The sequence below is a fragment of the Mus caroli genome, chromosome 8 (genome assembly GCF_900094665.2).
Source record: "Mus caroli chromosome 8, CAROLI_EIJ_v1.1, whole genome shotgun sequence".
NCBI classification, from domain to species: domain Eukaryota; kingdom Metazoa; phylum Chordata; class Mammalia; order Rodentia; family Muridae; genus Mus; species Mus caroli.
Genome location: NC_034577.1, coordinates 76866174 through 76887016, shown reverse-complemented (window position 1 = coordinate 76887016; position 20843 = coordinate 76866174). Strand labels below are relative to the sequence as shown.

The following is a 20843-nucleotide window of genomic DNA, read 5'->3' as shown; positions in this document are numbered from 1 at the left end:
GGTAGCTCCACCCTCGAGCAAGCAGGTTCCAGGCTGGGGGAAGGGAGGCCACAGCTGGAGAGATGGCTCAGCGGTTAAGAGTACTGACTGCTCTTCCAGAGGTCCTGAGTTCAGTTCCCAGCAACCACATGGTGGCTCACAACCATCTACAATGGGATCCAATGCCCTCTTCTGCTGTGACTGAAGACAGAGACAGTGTACTCACATACATTAAATAAATAAATTTTAAAAAACAAAAAAGACAGAAAAAAAAAAACCCAAAGAAACAAAATAGGGTGTCGTGGATGGAGGAAAGTCCTTAAGGCCTCAACCCTACACAAAGAACTACAGGCAAGTGAGGAATGCTGAGAATGGGAGAAAGAGTCTCCCTTAGGGAAGAGAAAAGCAACGTGATATCCAATACCAAACGGTTAACATGAAAAAATATTTTTTAAAGTTTAGAAAGAAAGAGAGAGAGAGAATAAATCTAGTGCTAGTTAAAGGCAGAAAGCAAAACTACGTTCTGAGTAGCCTGAATGACACATAAAGGATTGTCTGAAATAATCAGCTGCTCATTTCTCCATTTAATTACCTGTGAATAGGAATGGCCTACAGAATATAATGTATTTCATTTACTCCTTCCCGAGTCCCTATCAATCTCCTTTATCCCAACCCAATAGCTCTCAATCACAGGCATACTGAATCAAAAATGAAGGAACTGAACAACAGTATAAGCTTGGAAGAAATCTGAAACCACTTTAGCCTCAAACTAAATTGTTTGCCTAATGAGAACAGACCTCAGATGCACTGTGACTCAGCATTTTATGATCCTTAGATATGAAATGAGATGCAGGTGTTTCCTCCATCCTGGCATTAGCTACATAACAGAGCTAAAATAAATGAAGTATCTCAAAAACTCAGAAAATGTCCAAGGTGCCACAATGCTCACACAGACACAGGCTTAACTCAGGCTCATGATGTCAGGAATGACAACATGTGTCAGATGACGCACAGAGCTATTCTGAAATAACTTGTGGCCCTACAAAATTAGCAAAGTGCTGACTACAATTACAATTCAGAAATGAACAAAATATTATAAATAAATAAATACAAAAATAGTTTAAAGGCAAGTAATAAGTAAAATAACAGGGCTGAGGGAATTTCCAGAATATCACAAGCTAAAACTTAATCAAGTGGAGATTTTCCCCCCTTACAAGAAAACAAAAAGAAAAAAAAAAAAAAAAAACTAAACTGAAAGTGAGACCAAGGGGGGAATCCTGCTCTTTTCAACAGTTCATGGACAGAAATAAGATACAAAAAGTAACTACACACAGGTACTTCCTTTCCTGTGCAGCAGAAACTGACTGAAAAGGGGAAAGAGAAATGGAACTAATTAGCAAACATGTAAGACCATGAGAAGCTACTAAGGAGCATTAATCCCAGAAGAGAGGAACTGAGGCCGTTCAGGGAAGCCAGCTATTCCAATGAATAAAGGTAGTATAAAAAACCTGTAGGTAAGTCGGCCAACAATAAAGCTAACACCATTGTTTTTACTCCTATTCTGTCTCCACATCCCAGGCACTGGGATTACAGGTGTGAGCTGCCACAATGCATTTATGCAGTTATGGGGATTGAATCAGGGCCTCAAAAAGCCAATTCATTCATTGATTTATTACAAAGCCAAAGGGCAGCCTAAATAAAAAATTAGAGTAGTTGAATCAAAAGTTCCCCCCCTTTTTTTTTTTTCTATCTTTTCTTCTCCTTTTTCTAGAGGCTGAACCCAGGGCCTTGGTGTATTCTACTCAAGCATTCTACCAGCTAAGCCTCATCCCCAGAACATAAATACTACTAAAAAAAAATAGTGTCTTGCAGTAAGGAAGTAACCTCAGAAAAGTACATTGCAGAGCCAAGCTTACTGTTAAAAGAAGACAGAGCCAAGTTCCCAGCTTATACAATCTAATTTCAGGACTTACACTCTTGAATGATTAGGGGTCTTTGTAAAATTCAAAGTCAGAAGAAGGATGATCTGACTTCAACATCTGTCCCCAGGGTTATTTTGGCTGATCTGGGTGTGTAGGTGAGTGTTCCCTCTTCTTCTTTGTATGTCCCTTCCTGAAACTGGATATTTGATCAAGAAGAGAGGCTAATCTTTGGCCAAAGGGTATAAAATAGCTGTGGTCCCCTGCTAGAACCTCCAAATAAGTCCTGGAAACCAGATAGATAAGCTATATCCTATTAAAGAATTTTGACTCACATGTGAGAACAGCATTCATGTCATAAATCATACTTATCAGGAAAACGAACATCAAATAAGACAGGAAGGTTCACCAGGTTATGAATTAAGGAAAACACTCCAGGTTAAGGGGCATTTTGAATAGCAGAAGGAGCATCTAACTTCTCATGAGACTCTTCTGAGCGTTCAGGTTAAATTTCAGAAGTCTTAGCACGGCAGGGAAGGACCTCCAAAACTCGGTCAGGAAGAATAACAAGAAAGGTGTATCACCTCCACTGACATACTTATGGCCAACGAGCAGTTGTTTCCCAGTTCACGTTTTCAACTGACCAGAGTGTTTTACTCTCGAAAAAACAGTTGGAAGGCACGCTATACATCCTGGAATGTGGTAAAGCACAGAACTCTTTCGAGCTAAAGCAAAACGAAGTCGACTGACAGCCACCAAGTTCCGGCACGCTGCCATACTGCCTTATGCCAACCAAACCTTTGGCGTTAGCTAATTTTAAAGCTGTCAAGTGAGACACTTGAACACATGATCCCGGTGGAACAGGGTGACTTTGGTTTATCTGGATGCCCCGAAACCAATTGGGAATGTGTAAAAAAGATTTGTCCCTTCCTCCGATGTGACAGGATGGCTATGCCTTTAAAACCTCGTCTGCTAGGTATAAATCTGAGTATTTATGAATGAAATTGTTTCCCCTACGCAGAGGTGCTGAGGGGGAAGTTAAGGAGATGAAATGAGTTAGTGAAGGTGTTGTGGAAATCACATCACGGGTGTAACTCGCTATTTGGGAACCTCACACACTCACACCCACGTGCTGTTTTTCCACCGTGGCCCCGGGGGAACCACCCCGGGAGGATTCCACGCCGGCTTCTTTCCCTCAGGCCTCAGCTGCACCGAGAGTTCTTTATGAACGCCGCACACCGCTCCCCTCCACTCCGCGGTCGCTCGCGCGTCACGGAGCGGCGACAGGAAAGGCCCCCACCTGCCGCTCTCCGGCGCCCACCGCCCAACCCCGCCCCGCCCGGCCCCGGAGGCGGGGCCTTGTGGCGACGTCATGGCGCTGCGCCGGGTCAAAGTTCAGCCCCGCCCGCCTCCCCGCGCCGTCTCCTCGGCCTGCGCCGCCGCCGCTCGTGGTCCGGGTCGCGCTCCTTCCGCTCCGCCGCCTGCTTGCGAGTGCTGCCCGGCAGGCCGCCATGGCGAACGTGGCCGACACGAAGCTGTACGACATCCTGGGCGTCCCTCCCGGCGCCAGCGAGAACGAGCTGAAGAAGGTACTGGAGCGAGCCGGCCGGCGGGCGGGGCGAGGGCGCGGGGCCTGCGCGGTCTGGGCGGCCTGAGCCGGGCTGAGGCGCGGCGGCGGCGGGGGCGCAGTCGGCTCGGCTGACCTTGGGCCTCCGCCCGGCCGGCCCTGCGCAGACGCGGACCGCCAGCTCGGCGCCCCGGGCCACCCGGAAAAACAGGTCGGACCGCGCGGTGCTCGCGCCGCCGGGCCGGGGAGGAGCTGACCGCCGGCGCCGGTGTGGGGCTGAGGGCCGCAGCCCCCGGCGCTGAGCAGGCTCCTCCCTCTGCCTCGCTCGCCCGGCAGCTGGAGCGGCGTGGGTCTGTTTGGAAGCATTGTTTTGTGGGCTGGAGATCTAAATACCCCGTGGCCGCTTCGGGGATGAGTCGTGTGTCCCAGCCAAACACCTGAGCGTGCACTCCCTAAAAATAAGACACGTCTTATTGTTGTCCTTTGTAGTAGTACCAAATCATCTCGGGACTTAGGGTATTAATAAAGTCTCTCAGCATCTTCTCTGGCTGTCGGGATCCAATCCGAATTTGTAAACTGAGAAAAATAAGAATGTCCCGTAAGTACTGGGACTGGTAAAGTCCAAAGAAAAAGACTTCCTGTTACCCTACCGGAAATGGTAGGCTGTGTTATATAATTCATGAGTCTGTGTGAGGACTTACATGGTGCTTACCCACATCACTTAATTGAAAGTATGTAGTTTCACCACCACCTAGGACCCCAGTTAGCCGACCGTGTGCTAGTAAAACATCACTTAGGACCTCCTAGGTGTTCTCCTGTTAGAGGGCAGGCAGAGGAGCCAGCCAGCATGGGGGGGAGATACTTGGTAGAAGTATCTATTCTATGCTGAATTTGTAGTAGTGCTTGAGTTTCTGTAAAACGTAGTCACTCAATCTAAAATTTGTTTGGTTATTGTGGTCTCCTTGGTCTGGCTACTGGCCGTCAAAGACATTTGATAATAGTTTTTAAAAAAAGAAAGAAAAAATGTTTCGGTTTCTTCTTTGTTGTTTTATTTGTATTTTTCTTCAGTAACTTGGGGTATATTATTAGCAAGTAAATACTGTTGAAGTGGAAAATGTTAAATAATAAGTGACATTTTTTGGAAGGCTGTAACTTTAGAATATTGCTTCTCAGAAAAGTGAATCTCTTAAATTGTTTGCTGTGTATAACTCTTACCCAAAATCTCTCTTGAAGGCGTACCGGAAGTTAGCCAAAGAGTACCACCCTGACAAGAATCCAAATGCTGGAGACAAAGTAAGTCACTGCGTTGTATTCTTGGAGTTTTAGTTTTAAACTGAAACTTAGAATATATCACCCTCCCAGAAAGGAAAGTCCATTTATGCCTACAGAGTGAATTTTTCGCTGTTACTTTAATTTACTTGAAAATGACCTTAGTAAAACCTATTGCTTGTAATATTCTTCAAAGATAAGAAAAATTATAGCTATTGAGATAGCTCTGTGTTCCAAGTCTTTGCTAACATATAAGCCTGAGCTTAATCCACAATGGAAGGATAGAAAGTTGTCCTTTGACCGCCATACATACTCCCACACTCATATGCATATACAGTAATGATGGTGATAACATTCAGAGGACTATTTTAGTTTTACACCGAGAATTCTAAGATGTTTAACAGTAGGTGGTGAAGAGGACCAAAAGGAAACCAATTGAAACTCAAGGCTTTTATTGGAGTTAAGTGGCTTCTGGGTTTCTGAAGTCTTTCTTGCATTCTTACACTAAAAAATCCAATTGTTTTTACTTTTACTTTATAGTTTAAAGAAATAAGTTTTGCATATGAAGTATTGTCAAATCCAGAGAAGCGAGAGCTGTATGACAGATACGGAGAACAAGGCCTACGGGAAGGCAGCGGCGGAGGTGGTGGCATGGATGATATTTTCTCGCATATTTTTGGTGGAGGATTGTTTGGCTTTATGGGCAATCAGAGTAGAAGTCGAAATGGCAGAAGAAGAGGCGAGGACATGATGCATCCACTAAAGTGAGTCTCTTAAAAAATGCTTCTCCAAATGGTGTTCCTCAGAGGGTGACTACAGAATATTTTGTCCTTTGTTTCAAAATTCATATTTTAAAATGTGTTCTTATTAAGTGATAACATTAATTAGATGTATTTTGCTTCAGGCCTTAAAAGGGTGGAAGGGTGCTCTAGAAATATAGGTCAGTTGATAAAGTGCTTAACTCACAGACACAAAATTCTGGACGTAAGCCAGATTGGGTGGTCTTTACCTATAATTACAGCACTGGAGAGGTAGAGGCAAGAGGATCAGGCTTCAAGGTCATAAATACTCAACTGAATAGCTAGTTTGAGGCCAACCTGGGATACATGGAAGCCTGTCTCAAAACAACCAAGATCTTTAAAGAATAGATTTTTCCTGAGATTTTTTTTTTCACATGCTGTTGAGGTTGCCTGTTTGAAATTTTCAAGTGTGGATATTCTTTGAAGTAGTTTAAGTCAAAAGAATAGTTGTTTGTTTCGATTATTTACATGGCAGTGTCCTCGTTACTTGATCCTCGATGCTAACTCTCCTAAATTGGTTTCCATGGAGCTAACTGGCTTCCAGCCTGGTATAACCGTCAGCATATAAGCGGTGTGTACTTTGATTTTGAATTAAGATTCCACAGCTCCTCTACAATCTGAAAATAGCCATTTCACTATATTTTACAATTATTTCACTAAAAATGTCTTAATAACAAATGCAAGAGACTGAATTGAGGCGGGGAGAGTGAACACTGGGGTTTTTAAGACAAGGTCTCATGAAGCTGGTTATGAATTCCTGACATCCTGCCTCCACCTCAAAAGTGCAGGGATTGCTGCTGTGTATGATCATGCCTGACTCTTAGTTGTTTGTTTAAAATATTTCAGTTACAGTTTTTGTTATTAGGGAGAGGGGGGCTAGTGCTTGCTACCCTGCAGACATGAAGGTCAGGACAAATTGTAGAATTGGTTGAGTTGGTTCTTTTCTTTTACCATGTGGGTTCCAGGGGATTGAACTTGGAGGCAGGTTTGGTGGTAATCCACAGCTATCCTACTGGTCTAGTTTTCTGTTTGTTTAGATGTATCTATTTGGTCTTATTTATATAAGTGTTTTGCTTGCGTGTGTGTATGTCTGTACACTACACAAGTGCCTGGTTCTCGAGGTAAGAAGAGAGTGCCAGGTCCTCTGAAACTAGAGTTACAGATGGTTGTGAGCCACCCTGTGGATGAAATTGAAGCTGGGTCCACTGCAAGAATGAGTTCCCCAGCCCCACCATAGCTGAAGGCTGGCTTTTTATACAAGTGCCGAGGATTGAACCCAGATACTGTAGTGCAGGCACATTACCAACTGATCTGTCTTCAGAGACACACACACACATACACACCTTTATTTTAAGCCAGAGCTTTTTAAGTAGTCCAAGCAATGTTCTCCTACCTCTCCCTCCTGAATACTAGGATTACAGGTGTGCACCGTCATGCCTGCCTAGTAACTAACATTCTTTTGAGTGGCTTTATAATTCCATTTCATGATGATTAAGCACTCATCTCTCATGTGATATGCAGGGAGGGGGACTAGAATGGATACTGTTGCTGTGCATTTCTTTGTATGCTGTTTTATCTCTGGCAGATTCCCAGCCAAGCATCCCTGGCCAAGCATACCATTTCTTTTTGAAATAGTATCACACTGTAGCTAAGGCTGACCTTGACTTCATAACAACCCACCTGCATCAGGCTCTCAAGTGTTGAGATTATAGGTGTGAGGTACTATCCCTGACTTGACCTCCATGTTTTGAAGCTGATAAAACCTAATTGCTTCAGAGAAATTTTGCCAGTTTAAGCCTCTCTGGAGAACGTCAATATAGTCAGATTATTATTTACAGTTTTCCTTTCCCGGTCTTGTAAGGCTTAAGATGTAGATCAGTATATCATTATTTGGATGTGATGATGTATTGTTGGTAATTTTTCATTTATAAGTGGTTTTTAAATTTTTTATTTTTCATGAACGTGGAAATCAGGGAGGACAGTTTGTGGGGAGTTGGTTGTCTTTCACCATGATCAAATTTAGGTCTGCAACAAGTGCCTTTATTATCTGCTGAGCCATCTTGCCTACCTATAAGTGTTACTTTATACTGTCTACAACATGGGAAAGTTTTAAGTTTAAAGTAACAATTTGTCGAAAGGCTGAATACCACAAAATATTGTAGGTGCCTTGGAGGATGACTTCAGACGATTTCTTTGTTTTTTAACCTGAATTCAAGGGTTTTAAATTAGTAAGGAAGGTTTAAAGGCTGCATGTGTATAGATCAGTGACAGAGCCCACTTAGCATGTGTGAAATCTGGAAAAAGGTGTGGTGGCTCGAACCTTTAATCACATTACTTGGGACAAAGGGACAGAGACAAGCAGATCTCTTGAATTTGAGGCCAGCCTGCTCCAGAGCTACTTAATTTATACTAAGTAAAAACAAAGCAACAACCAACCAACCAAACCAATCAAAAACCAAATGTGTATTATTAAATCTGTGATATAAATGGATGGTATTGTTGAATAATTTTTAGAATTTTATTCTTTTACAGTTTGATACACACAGAAATATAAAATGTAGTTTTACAGTTTGGCAACGATCTTCATATTACCTTTTCCTATGCTTCCCCTTCAAACTAACCCCTCTTTCTAACAAGTCCCTCCTACTCTTTTGCCTTTCACCCTTGGCCCTTTATACTTAATTATAGTTTCCTGAATGAATAGGGATGGTAGTGTTATTTACCTGAGCAAGGGCAGCGTACCATTGGCCACATCACTGAGAATGAATCCCTTCTCTCAGCAACCATTAACTACAGCTCCTTAGGGAGGGATGGGGCTACTTTGTTTTTTGAGATTAGTTTGGAAGTTGGTCTTGTAATTGAAGTATGCTATATATGAATAAAATTGAGTTGTTTTATTAGTTATGTGTGTGTACCTCATACCTTCATGTAGAGGGCCTCTCTTCCTAGCTCACCCAGCAGCTGGCACAAGCCAGCAAGCTGACCCAGTACATCACACATACAGGCATGTATATATATAGTTTGTATGTTTGTTTGAGACTGGGTCTTTCTATGTAACCTTGTCTGGCCTCGAACTTGCTACATAGGAAAGGCTGACTTTGGACTTTTGCCAGTCTCCCTGTTTCGGAATTAAGATTATAGGTGTGCACTGCCACATCTAGCAAATACACTTTTTAAATTGTTTTATTTTAAAGAAACACTTATTACTTTTTTGAAAATGTGAATGGATGTTTTGCCTGCGTGTATGTCTGGGCACTGTGTACAGTGAGTGCCCATGGAGGCCAGAAGAAGGTATTGAATCCTATGGAATTGAAGTTGTAGACAGTTGTTAGCTCCTATGTGGGTACTCAGAACTGAACCGAGGTCCTCTGCAAGAATAGAAAGTAACTGCTGAGCCATCTTTCTAGCCTCCATATATATTTTTAGTAAGCCTTTTTTTTTTCTTTACCACTTTTTTGAGGTAATATGGATATATAGAATATTGTGTACTTTTGCATACAATTTTGGTAATTTTTAAATTCAGCATTTTGAGTTAGATACTTTGAAGATGTGTTAAAAGTTGTTCAGGGCCACCATGCCAACATTCATCATGAACACTAAGGAGCCTCATACCTTCATGTAGAGGGCCTCTCCTCCTAGCTTACCCAACAGCCGGCACAAGCCAGCAAGCTGACCCAGTACATCACAGTGCTTTTGGCTGATCCTATAGAAAGCTGCTATATGTCTATTGGTTGATTGCCTGTGCATCAGCCCAGACCAGATCTGTACCAACCATTACAATATGAACTTGTCCAACCAGGTCTGGAATGCTTCCATATTCACTTGAGTGCTGGCCCAACTTACCTGCATTGCCTGGTGAATTTATTATTTTTGCTGGGTGGTCGTGGCAGTGGATGTCTCATGTCTTTCATCCTAGCACTCAGGAGGCAGAGGCAGGCAGATCTCTGAGTTCGAGGCCAGCTTGGTCTACAAGTGAGTTCCAGGATAGTCAGGGCTATACAGAGAAACCCTGTCTCAAAAAAAGAATTTATTTTTGCAATTTTGAGTGTGCATGTGTTCAAGAGTCAGAGTCATTGGATCCTCTAAGAGCTGTTGTCCCAGGTAGTTCCAATGTGGGGACTGGGAACCAAACTTTTGTCCTCTGAAGAGCAGTGTTAACACCATGTATATTGTTTATAGTCATAGTTATTCTTGAGTTCTTTGTTACAGAAAGTCAAGGTGAAATTTGCTCTGTAAACTATTTTTATCTTTTAATATTGGCAACATTTGGTTGAACCTGGTTCTTTTTCTCTACAGAGTATCTTTAGAAGACCTGTACAATGGCAAGACAACCAAACTACAACTTAGCAAGAATGTGCTCTGTAGTGCATGCAGTGGGTAAGTGTGTTGTTGCTACACAGTGTCTCTGCTTTTTGAGGAACTTAATAAGCATCTGGGCACCTCCTGATACCTCTAAAGGTCACGTTAATAATTACTACTGCAGAGTTAGAAATCACAGTTTGTATTTTTTTAATGACTGTAATGGTTTGTAGGCTAAGGTGTGATTTATACTTTTGCTTTAGCCAAGGTGGGAAGTCTGGAGCTGTTCAGAAATGCAGCGCTTGTCGGGGTCGAGGTGTGCGCATTATGATCAGACAGCTGGCTCCAGGAATGGTGCAGCAGATGCAGTCTGTGTGCTCCGACTGTAATGGAGAAGGTAAGGCCCCGGATTGGAATGTGTTGGGAATATAGAAGTTGGAAATGTTTTATGTATGTGAGTACATTGTTGCTGTCTTCAGACACACCAGAAGAGGGCATCAGATCCCATTACAGATGGTTGTGAGCCACCGTGTGGTTGCTGGAAATTGAACTCAGGACCTCTGGAAGAGCAGTCTGTGCTCTTAACCACTAAGCCATCTCTCCAGCCCCCTACAATTTTTTAAAAAATAAACTTATATTTATTTTATTTACAAAATGAAGATCTAATAGAAGATTGGAATTTTTTATACCATTGCTGTTTCAGTGTAGTGTCTCTAACCTAGGCTGACCTTGAACTGTGTTCAAGGATGATCTTGAATTCCTAATCTGCCTCCACCTCTGAAAGCTAAGATATTTTGCAAACTCAGCTAGAAATTAATCTTTATCACTAATTAGTAGGGTTCTGGGGGTATTCTAAAATGTCCTAATCAGGTTCTGAAATTGTTTTGTTCTGTTTTGTTTTGTTGTTGTTGTTGTTTTAAGATTTATCTATTTATTTGTAAGTACACTATAGCTGTCTTCAGACACACCAGAAGAGGGCATCAGATCTCATTACAGATGGTTGTGAGCCACCATGTGGTTGCTGGGATTTTAAGTTGACTTTAATCAAGGGAAGGAAAGATGTGGCTAGTGTAACTAAGAAATTAAGTTTTGAATTAGATTAGTTTATGTGGAGAATTTTGCCTTAGCAACACTGGATAGTGAACCCAAATCCTTGAGTGTGCTTGGCAAGCATTGAACTATATCCACCAGTCCTCACTCTCATTTCCACTACCTACACCTACCCTAGCCCTGGTGGGAGCGATTACACCTAGGACCATCCTTACCACTGAGCCACAGCCCCCATTCTGTACTTTGCTTGATGGTTAATTAGTATACTTGTGGAACTTCCCTTTTCCACTTAGTTCTTAGAAATGATGAGGTCATTTTAATAAGGTATATATTGGGCTGAGGTGATAACATTGTTGCTACAGTGACTGCCTTCTAGCATGAGGGCCTAGCCATGGGTACAGTCCCATAAACCTGTGTTAAGGCCAGTAGTGCACATTTAAGAATCACTGTGCTAAAGAGAGAAGCTGATCCCAGGTCCTCACTGACCAGCCAGCCTAGCCTACTAACCTCCAGTTGAGTGAAAGATTCTGTTGTATAAAGCTGGGTGGAAGAAGACAGCTAATAGCGGAGTGACACCTGAGGTGGTCTCCTCCCTAGCTTCATGTTATATTCCGATGAGTGTCTGCATTCTTGGTTGTTAAAATTGCTACCTTCAGCTGAAAACTAGCAGCTGAATTGAACCAGGTGTAATCTGTGTGGGAAGCAGAGGCAGGAGGGTAGTGAATTTCAAGCATAACTCTCTTAAAATTCTAAGCAAGGTTTAGTCTTTGAAGTAAACTGCAGTACCAACTGTACAGTCTAGTAATTCACCATCAAGAATATTTAAGGACCAAGTATAGATAGATCATTTGCAAGTTCTTAGGTTCAGTAACCCTTACTGGAAAGAAAAATTAAAATTTTACTTGGACTGTCTCTGCTGGTAGCGTACTTGAAGTAAAAGCTTAAAAAGTTTGCAAAAGCATTCATAGAAGCTCCAGCAGCTGACTGCCCAAGGAGCTAAGGAAATGTCAGGATAGGTTTTACTCTGTAATCTTGGGTAGCTGGGACCCTTTTTGGGTGACCTTTGGTAAGAGTTTTGTCACTCATGGTGGCTTTAACCAGTGGCACCCAAAATGTTCTTTTTGAGTTAAGGGCACTGTGAAGACAGTGTCATGTTGGGTGCTCTTTCTTACAAGAAGCTCTTTGCAGGGGAGGTCATCAATGAAAAAGACCGCTGTAAAAAATGTGAAGGGAAGAAGGTAATCAAAGAAGTCAAGATTCTGGAAGTCCATGTAGACAAAGGCATGAAACATGGCCAGAGGATTACGTTCACCGGAGAAGCAGACCAGGCTCCAGGAGTGGAACCTGGGGATATTGTTCTTTTGCTACAGGAAAAAGAACATGAGGTAACTTCCTTTTGATTTATTCACTTTTTTCCCCTTTCTATTTTACTCAGAATTGATCTTGCTTGTGAGAAATAGGATAAATCTGTTGGATGCTTTGAAGTTAAAACTGGACACAAATGAAGTTAAGGGAGTCAAGTTAATTTTCAGCTCATAGTGAGCATGGCCAGCTTACAGAAACTGACTGGACAGATAAACCAAGTAAGGTGTGGTCAGAAGCAAAGAAGGTGTGGTCTTTGCCCTATCCTTTCTGTAGATTAGCACTGTGCCCTTACGTGATCTTGTTGTCTCTGCACTTCATTTTCCTTTATGTAAAATAAGCCATTAGACTAGACGGTGTTAGGCAGCATAACTTCACTTGAGAACTCCTTGGATGCACAGTGGGTAGGTTCAGTCTTCACTCTTCTCAGCACTACTATGTTAATTTTACTCTAATTACTAGGTAGCCAGCTAAGTTTTCTGAGGTCAGGAGTTTATATTTTAAAGTAATCTGTTTTATTGGTGCGAAGGACTTATTCATGTTATAGTATGTATTAGAGGACAGTTTTGTGGCATCGGTCTTCCACAGTGGGTTCTGGGGTTAAACTCAGGTTGTCAGTCTTTTGTGTGGCAAGTGCTTTTACCCTCTGAGCTATCTCACTGGCCCAAGTTCTAGAGATTTAAAACATTTTTAATTAGTTTCTAGTTGAATGTGTATTGGTTATATCTGTTTGAGGCAAAATGAACTTGTCTAGTGATGAGGTCTGGTGTGAAATTTTGATGAAAGTACTAAGCATGCTTACTTATATTACTGCCTTCACCCCCTTTCTTTTTCTGTGTTATACCCTAGACTGACCTTAAACTTGCCATCCTTCTTTCTCCGCCCTATCCCACCATGCTTAGCTCATCTATAGTTTTTAATACCTTAGTGGCACATCTATAATCCCAGCCCTTAGGAAGCCAAGACAAGAGAGGAAGTTTGAGATCATCCAGGGTTATATAAGTAACTCTAGGTCTTAGATATCACATCAGAGGTGGCCTTAGCAGTGCAGCCCCTAACTGCTCTATAGCAGGTCATCAGTGCCATCCACCAGCAGCAGCTGCTTGGGCACAGGAGCAGAGACAGTGCCATAGGGCCCTATACCTTGCATAGGGTAGTGTAGGGCTTTCTAACCTTGATCCTTTGGTAGCTTTAATTTTGGTCTGCTGGCAAGTCTGTTTCTTCTGCTCTGCCATGATCTTTAAAACCTCATCCTTAAAAGATGCTTTCCAGGGACTGGAGAGATGGCTTGGTGGTAAAAAGTACTTGCTGCTCCTGTAGAGGACCCTGGTTCAATTCCCAGCAACCACAGTGGCTCACAACCTACTATGACTCCCATATCCATGAAGATCAGGTGCTCTTTGTGTGTGTGTGTGTGTGTGTGTGTGTGTGTGTGTGTGTGTGTGTGTGTGTGTTTATAGTTTACTATAAAGGAGACTTATTACAGTGGCATGTAGGCTGTGGTCCAGCTAGTCAGCAATGGCTGTCTACCAATGGAAGGTCCAATGATCCAGTAGTTGGTCAGTCCATGAGGCTGAATGTCTCAGCTGGTCTTCAGAATACATCAGAATCCTGAAGAAGTAGGCTCTAAAGCCAGGGAAGGAGTGAACTTGAGAGTGAGAGCAAGCAGGCAAGGAAAGAACAGCTTTTTCTTCCATGTCCTTTATATAGGCTTCTAGAAGAAGGTGTGATCCAAATTAAAGCTGTATCTTCCTACTTCAAAAGATCTGAATTAAAGGTATACTTTCCTGTCTCAAAGATCCAGAGAACTGGATCTTCCCATTTCAGATGATTTAATTAGTTTAAAAAAAAAAAAAAATCCCGTACAGGTATGGACTGCAATTTGGGTTTTAGTTAATTCCAGATATAGTCAAGTTGATAACCAAGAATAGTCATCACAATTAACATAGAAGAGATAATTGCTAGGTAAAATTAATAATCTCAGATTTTTTGGTGGGCAGAGAGAACACATAGATCTCTGCGGCTTGATCTTCATGGCCTTGATAGGTAGTCCAACTTGGTTACAGGGATCCAGTCCTTGTCTTAGGCTTTGCCTTCATGTGTTCCACAGCCTTGGTGCTGCATACCAAGGTGAGGCTGAATCCTCTGGTAGCTACTGTGGCCTCCCAAGCCTTGTCCATTCACTATTTGGTGTTTTCCCAAGGAAGAAGCTGCATTTTTTTAAAGTAAAATCATTTCAAAATTACAATATGAGAACAAGGTCATATTGAAAAGCACATTTTAGAATTTGAGTTATTCTCATAAAACTGTGACTTGATTCCTGCACAGCCCTTTCTGATATACGAGTCAGATCTCACAAAGAGGGGTGTGCTGCCGGCATCTTGGCTTTCCCTCAGTATTGCCTATGACTGGAAGTAAGAATAGTGTCTAGAATTCTGCCTTAAGATCTTTTTTTTTTCTTTGTGGTTTTTCAAGACAATTCTCTCTAACCTTGGCTGTCCTGAAACTTGAACTCAAGAGCTCTGCCTGCCTCTGCCCTTGCAAGTGCTATTACTGCCTATTTATTCAATATTACTGTGCATAATGCCTGTAGGACACAAGAGGTGGAAGGCTAGATGTTTCAGTAGCCACATCACTGAAAGTTGGTAGAGTATAAACGGTGATTTATTGTTTAGATATCACTAGGGCATTCGGAGTGTTGCACATACCATAATACTAGCACTTGAGGTTAAATTGTTGACAGTAGTAATAGTGCATGGAATTGCCAACCAACAGCTGATTGCCTGGACTAGAAAATAGTAAAGGGTAGAAGTTAGTTTTAGTTTCGGTTTTACTGTGACTAGAGCAGTAAATGTATGAGCCAAGGATGAGGTTTAGACAGGTTGGTTAACTCACTTCACTTGGAAGAATAAAACAACAAACTTATACTTTGAACTAGAACATAGGGAGGGCTTGTGTGTTATATGTCAAGAAAAGCATTGTCACTTTGTCTCTTTGGGCCTTTTTCCCTTCCAAATACCTATCTGAAGAAATTGAAATTGGATGTGTGCAGTGGCTGAAAACTTATAAATGAGATAAAAGCTAATGAGCTCTGGGAGTGCTGTGTCCTGAGCATTCTTCCTACCGTGTTGGTCTGGGAGTGTTAGTGTCTGTATAATATAAGCATAGGATTTTGGTTATGTTAGTTCCTTCTCTGTAACTGCTTCAGAAATTACTGAAACTTCTGAGGGTTTTATCTGTGTGCTTCATTAATCTTTTCACAAGTTCTCTGGCAAAAGAAAGAGAAGGAAGAAGTTGGGCATTATTTGTTTAAATGTTAGCATCAAGTTATCAAGACGCCTCCCCACCCCCCATGACAGCAACTATCCTGGTAATTTTTTAATTATAAATACTTTAAGTTGGGTGCTTCTATAGAAAAACATGGTATTACTTCTTGTTCCTTTTGTAGCATTAACAAGCATTGAAACATTGGCATTTTGTTATATAGAATTTTTTTTTAATCAGCATTGAAACATTCTGCTTTTTAAATATCTGATGATCCTGTTACAAGAGACCCTGAGTTGAGTAAATGTGTATAACTAATCTACATTCTTTTTTTTTTTTTTTTTTTTTTTTTTTTTTTTTTTTTTTTTGGCCTTTTTGGGGGTGGGGGGAGTTCCAGACAGGGTTTCTCTGTATAGCCCCTGTTCTGGGGATGGCAGAGATTTTCCAGAAATTTAGCTGTCATTTTTTTTTTTTTTATGTTCCTTTAATGGTTGCCTTGTCTCTTCTGGCATTGAATGGTCAGTTAGCATACAAATGGGATTTAAATGATCTGACAGTAACTTTGGTAACTATCTTTGGTCCAGCCAGTTTCTATTAGCCTATTTGTGGCCTGTAGACATCAAAGATAAGCTTGGTGTAGAAATTAAGCTGGCTCACTTAGTACTCAGGAAAACCAAGACACTTTTTTGTTGGGTTTTTATTTTTGTTTTTGTTTTGAGACATGTCTATAGACCAGGCTGGCTTTGAGCTCAGATGCTGTCTCTTGAGCGCTGTAATTAAAGGCATGACCAACCACTCTGACTCCAGGCACACTTTCTTTTGAACAAATTTTGGTGACCTTTTCTCTACAGTTAATTTTATTTCAGTTTAAGTTACAAATTTTAAGTATAGATGTGGCAAGCTCTTAACTAAAAATTACAAGTTGAATTATTTTGAAATTGATTTTTTTTTTCTCCCAGACATTGAAGCTCAGGACATTCTCAGCACTTAACTCAACCTTTGCAATACAGCTCTCACCTTCAAAGGGATCAGAGAATTTACTCTGTAGTTAAGTGTGAATGGCCATAGCCTGTAACTCGAATTCAGGTTACAGGAAAATCAATGTTACAGTATTGAAAGCAGTAACCAAACAAAGTCACAAATCAAGACACTTTTCCAAATACATCAGTAGAAAGTAGGTAGTTATAGCAAAGTATAGAAATCTCAGCTGTCGGCTTCGGGTGTTTGTCAGATGACTCTTACCCTGGGGTTGGTAGAAAGTACAATTTTATTTGTTAAGTCACGGGATGTTCAGTCTGACACAGTGGTGGGCAGCGACTAATTTGGGGGACTAAAGATAGCCCAAGATAAATTATTAGGCCCTGGACCTGCGGTATTCTGGGGGTTTTTGGGCGGGGTGGGGGGTGGGTTTTTTGTTTTTTTGTTTTGGTTTTTGGCGACAGGGTTTCTCTGTATAGCCTTGGCTGTCCTGGAACTCACTCTGTAGACCAGGCTGGCCTCAAACTCAGAAATCCGCCTGCCTCTGCCTCCTGAGTGCTGGGACTAAAGGCGTGCGCCACCACGCCCGGCCCAAGTTTGAAATTTAAGCCAGATAAAATTTCTTTGTACCTGTATGAAGTGCAAAATTGAGTCCTTAACTTTCCTGACTGCACCTTATTGATTGAGCTTTTTTATAAACACTAATTTTAGACTCTCTTCTTGCCTCATTGGGATCATGTAATAGAAGTTTCTGGCATACTCCTTGAGAGTAGCTAGCTCTGCTAATAAAAAGCTTTGAAATTAGGGACAGTGGTTTTGGCTCTGGTAGTGGATGGTAAAGGTAAGATTCTGAAATTGACTTAAGGAATGCTCAGCAGGGTAATGTGTTTTTGTTTTTGTATTTTAATATATTTTGTATATACTTTGTCTATAGGTGTTCCAGAGAGATGGGAATGATTTGCATATGACATATAAGATAGGACTTGTTGAAGCTTTATGTGGATTTCAGTTCACATTTAAACATCTTGATGCTCGTCAGATTGTGGTGAAATACCCCCCTGGCAAAGTAATTGAACCAGGTAAATGATTTCTTCTTACCCAGGTTATCTGGGTTTTGTTACAATTCATGTTTATAGTGGGTAACAAAGGAATATTATTGAATATCTTTCTTGGGTAAAATTCTTATCTAATTTCCTTTTTTAAAATAATAGGATGTGTTCGTGTTGTTCGAGGTGAAGGAATGCCACAGTATCGTAATCCCTTTGAAAAGGGTGATCTTTACATAAAGTTTGATGTGCAGTTTCCTGAGAATAACTGGATCAACCCAGACAAACTTTCTGTAAGCTGGTTTTTAATGTTCCTTAAGCAGCTGATTTGTGGCTCTCCCTTTGGCTTCCTCTCATTTCCTTCTTTTGCTTCCCTTTGTGTTTCTTTTCTCTTCATTTTGTTTTATTATAGGGTCTCCCGCCGCCTGCACCCCAGGCTGGCCTAGAACTCACAGTTATATGTATTCCCTATCTGTTTTTTGATTGCTGGGATTATAGATGTGATCAACCACTCCCAGCTCTTTTGAGACAGTGTCTCTATGGTGGCTTTTATTTTTTAATGTTTGCATGGCTGAATTTTTTTTTTTTTAAAGTTAGGTTTGGTTTGTTTTTATTTTATTTTACTTGCTTTTTTTTTTTTTTTTGTCATTTTGGAAATAATGTTAGCTGATGTAAGTGTTTATGGGACAGCCAAGCAAGGTGATAATAAATGGCTGAGTATAAGGTACTGGGAAGTCTTTGAACTCTCTGGAGAGCAGATCTCTCAGCCAGCACTGTTGAGAAGTACAGTGGAACATATCTGCAGGGACGTTTCTAGCATTTAAATATTTATTTTGTGTGAGTGTTGGCTACATAGCAAGGCCTTGTCTCCAAAAGTGTTTGCTCATTTGTGCACACATGTGCATATATGTATGTGTACACATCTCCTGTTTTTGTTTCATGAAGGAATTAGAAGATCTCCTGCCATCTAGACCAGAAGTTCCTAATGTTATTGGAGAGACAGAAGAAGTGGAGCTTCAGGAATTTGATAGCACTCGAGGCTCTGGCGGTGGTCAGAGACGTGAAGCCTATAATGATAGCTCTGATGAAGAAAGTAGCAGCCATCATGGACCTGGAGTGCAGTGTGCCCATCAGTAAACTGCAGGCCACTGCACGGGTGGATTTTCTTTCCACATTTGCCGGATTTGCCAGCTGCTGGAGTACCTGATGCGTCCAGATGAACTGATGGGCATCTGTTGATCTATGTGTAACTTCTAAAATTGGTATAGTATCCACTAACCACAGAGCTTTACATCTTCATTTCGACTGTTCTGTAGCAGAGTAAAGCACTTGAAATAAGACTCCCTTTCACATGTGGGTTATAAGTTTCAGTCCTGGTATCTGCTTGATTTTATCAGTTTTGTGTAGACTTTATGTTTCATATTTTAAACTCAAATCCAGCATTGTAAAGTTTGTACAATTTGTCCTGAAGCTTTGTGTTTGGCTGCACCTGCATAAGCTGCTACAAATAGAATAAAGAATTCATAGCCTGTATCTATCATTTAGATGCATGGAAAAATGGGCTTTGCACACAATGGGTTTGAAGCTGACTGGGAACAATGGAAAAAATTACATTAGCCATGGTTGTAAAGTTTTTTGGCTTTTTTTTAAAACCATTTTGTGAAAGGTTTCTGAAACTTGATAATAAAAAGCAGTTGGTGTAAATTATTCTGTGTCACATTTTTAGAAAGAACGTATTTTGAACTGTAAAAGTATCCTTACACTGAGGAGTGAATCTTTAAACAGCCTCTAAAAACCCATCAGCCTGAGGCTTGTGCCTTGGGTACCTGCCCATTTTATAGTTAACACTAATGTTGGTTGAAACAGGCTTTATTCACTTCAGTTGATGCTCTGTAGCATCAAAAACATCCAAGTTATCCAACTCCTAGATTACCTGCATATTGGGACAAACCCAGGCCTCATCCTCTTGCACCCCATTTTTTGAAAATAAGGTAATAGGTCAGTAGTTAAACCATGTTTACATAGACCTGTTAAAATGCTGTTTTAATTAAATGTTATGAAAAGTTGCTCTGTCTCATTAAGTTGAATATCTGAATTTGGGTGAGCATGGACTGTTTGGTTTCCTGCATAGAAAACTAAGATTCTTAGGTTAGCAGAGGGTCCTGTGCAGAGTGGCCGAGCCAGCAGTGCCTGTGGGTTCAGTTTGACCCGTGGTCTGATGAGCGCCTCACTTGAATTACAGCTGTCCTGATACGATGATGAAAGGGTGGGTGTCCATCTTCTGATGATGACTTTGTCACTCCTCGGGTATTTTGAAAACATGTCCCTTTGAGGTCCAAGTCATACCAGGTACACATCTTTTACGTTTGTCAAAGGAACAACAGGACAAAAATGGAAATTCAGATTTTTCAATGTATCATACCATCTCTGAGCCTAATAGCACTAGAGTACATTTCTAGAGCTATTAGAACTTGGATGTAAAATGTCTCAAAACTAATCAAGACCTGTGAGGGTTAAATTACTGCCCTATCCACTCTACCTCCATTGTACAAAAATATTTTGCAACGAGCCTGGGCAAGATTCAACCACATAATAGTTTTGTATTTGAGGTAATTTCCCCACAACACTTTAAGCCTAAGCAATGCAGTGATAATATAAACTTTGTAGCCTTTCCAATAAAGGTTTATAAAACCAGTTCCTCAGCAGTCTTCAGTTCTTCTGCCTAGGTTGTGTGTGTGAGTGTGTGTATGTGTGGTGCTGGGGACTGAACTCGGGCCCTTGTATATGCTAGGCAGCTGCTTTCTCAGATTTGCAATCCCCAGCTGCTCTGGGGTTTTCTTGTTTTGTTGTTTTTGTATTTTGTTTTTATTTTTTGACTAGAACAAAGAAAAATTGCAAGCAGGAGACCTCTGACCTGCAAGTGCTTCTAACTGAGTCATTTTCCAGTTTCTCCATACCATAAAGTGTATCTTAAGGAAATGCCCATGTCAGTGAGTACCAGTCGGCAGTTGATTCTAGAAGTTTTCATCATGCCAAAAAAAACCAAATCTCATGTCCTAATTAGTCTTATTTCATTTTCTCTCCAACCCTTTATGCAGTCACTCTTTCTGTTTAGACACACTGCTCTGAAAATGTGTCTTTGAGATTACATCATATAGAACTTTTTTTTTAACCAAACATTCAGTATATGAGTATGCCACAGGTTTTATTCACTTCCTAGTGGACATTTGGAATACACCATTCAGTCTGTAACTGTGAACTCAAGCAAGTTATGTGTGGGATAAATTCATTTAGGTGCATACCCAAGAGT

At 41.2% G+C, this 20843-nt stretch overlaps 1 protein-coding gene across 1 annotated transcript; it reads left to right on the top strand.

Annotated features, from left to right (window-relative positions):
* Positions 1–3294: 3294 nt before the first annotated feature.
* Dnaja2 (DnaJ heat shock protein family (Hsp40) member A2) lies at positions 3295–19240 on the top strand. Its single transcript, XM_021170603.2, has 9 exons — positions 3295–3487; positions 4699–4758; positions 5275–5498; positions 9831–9911; positions 10097–10230; positions 12072–12268; positions 17422–17566; positions 17699–17826; positions 18479–19240. Exons 1-9 carry the CDS (start codon positions 3410–3412, stop codon positions 18668–18670), a joined length of 1239 nt encoding a protein of 412 aa, XP_021026262.1. The 5' UTR covers positions 3295–3409; the 3' UTR covers positions 18671–19240.
* Positions 19241–20843: the final 1603 nt, after the last annotated feature.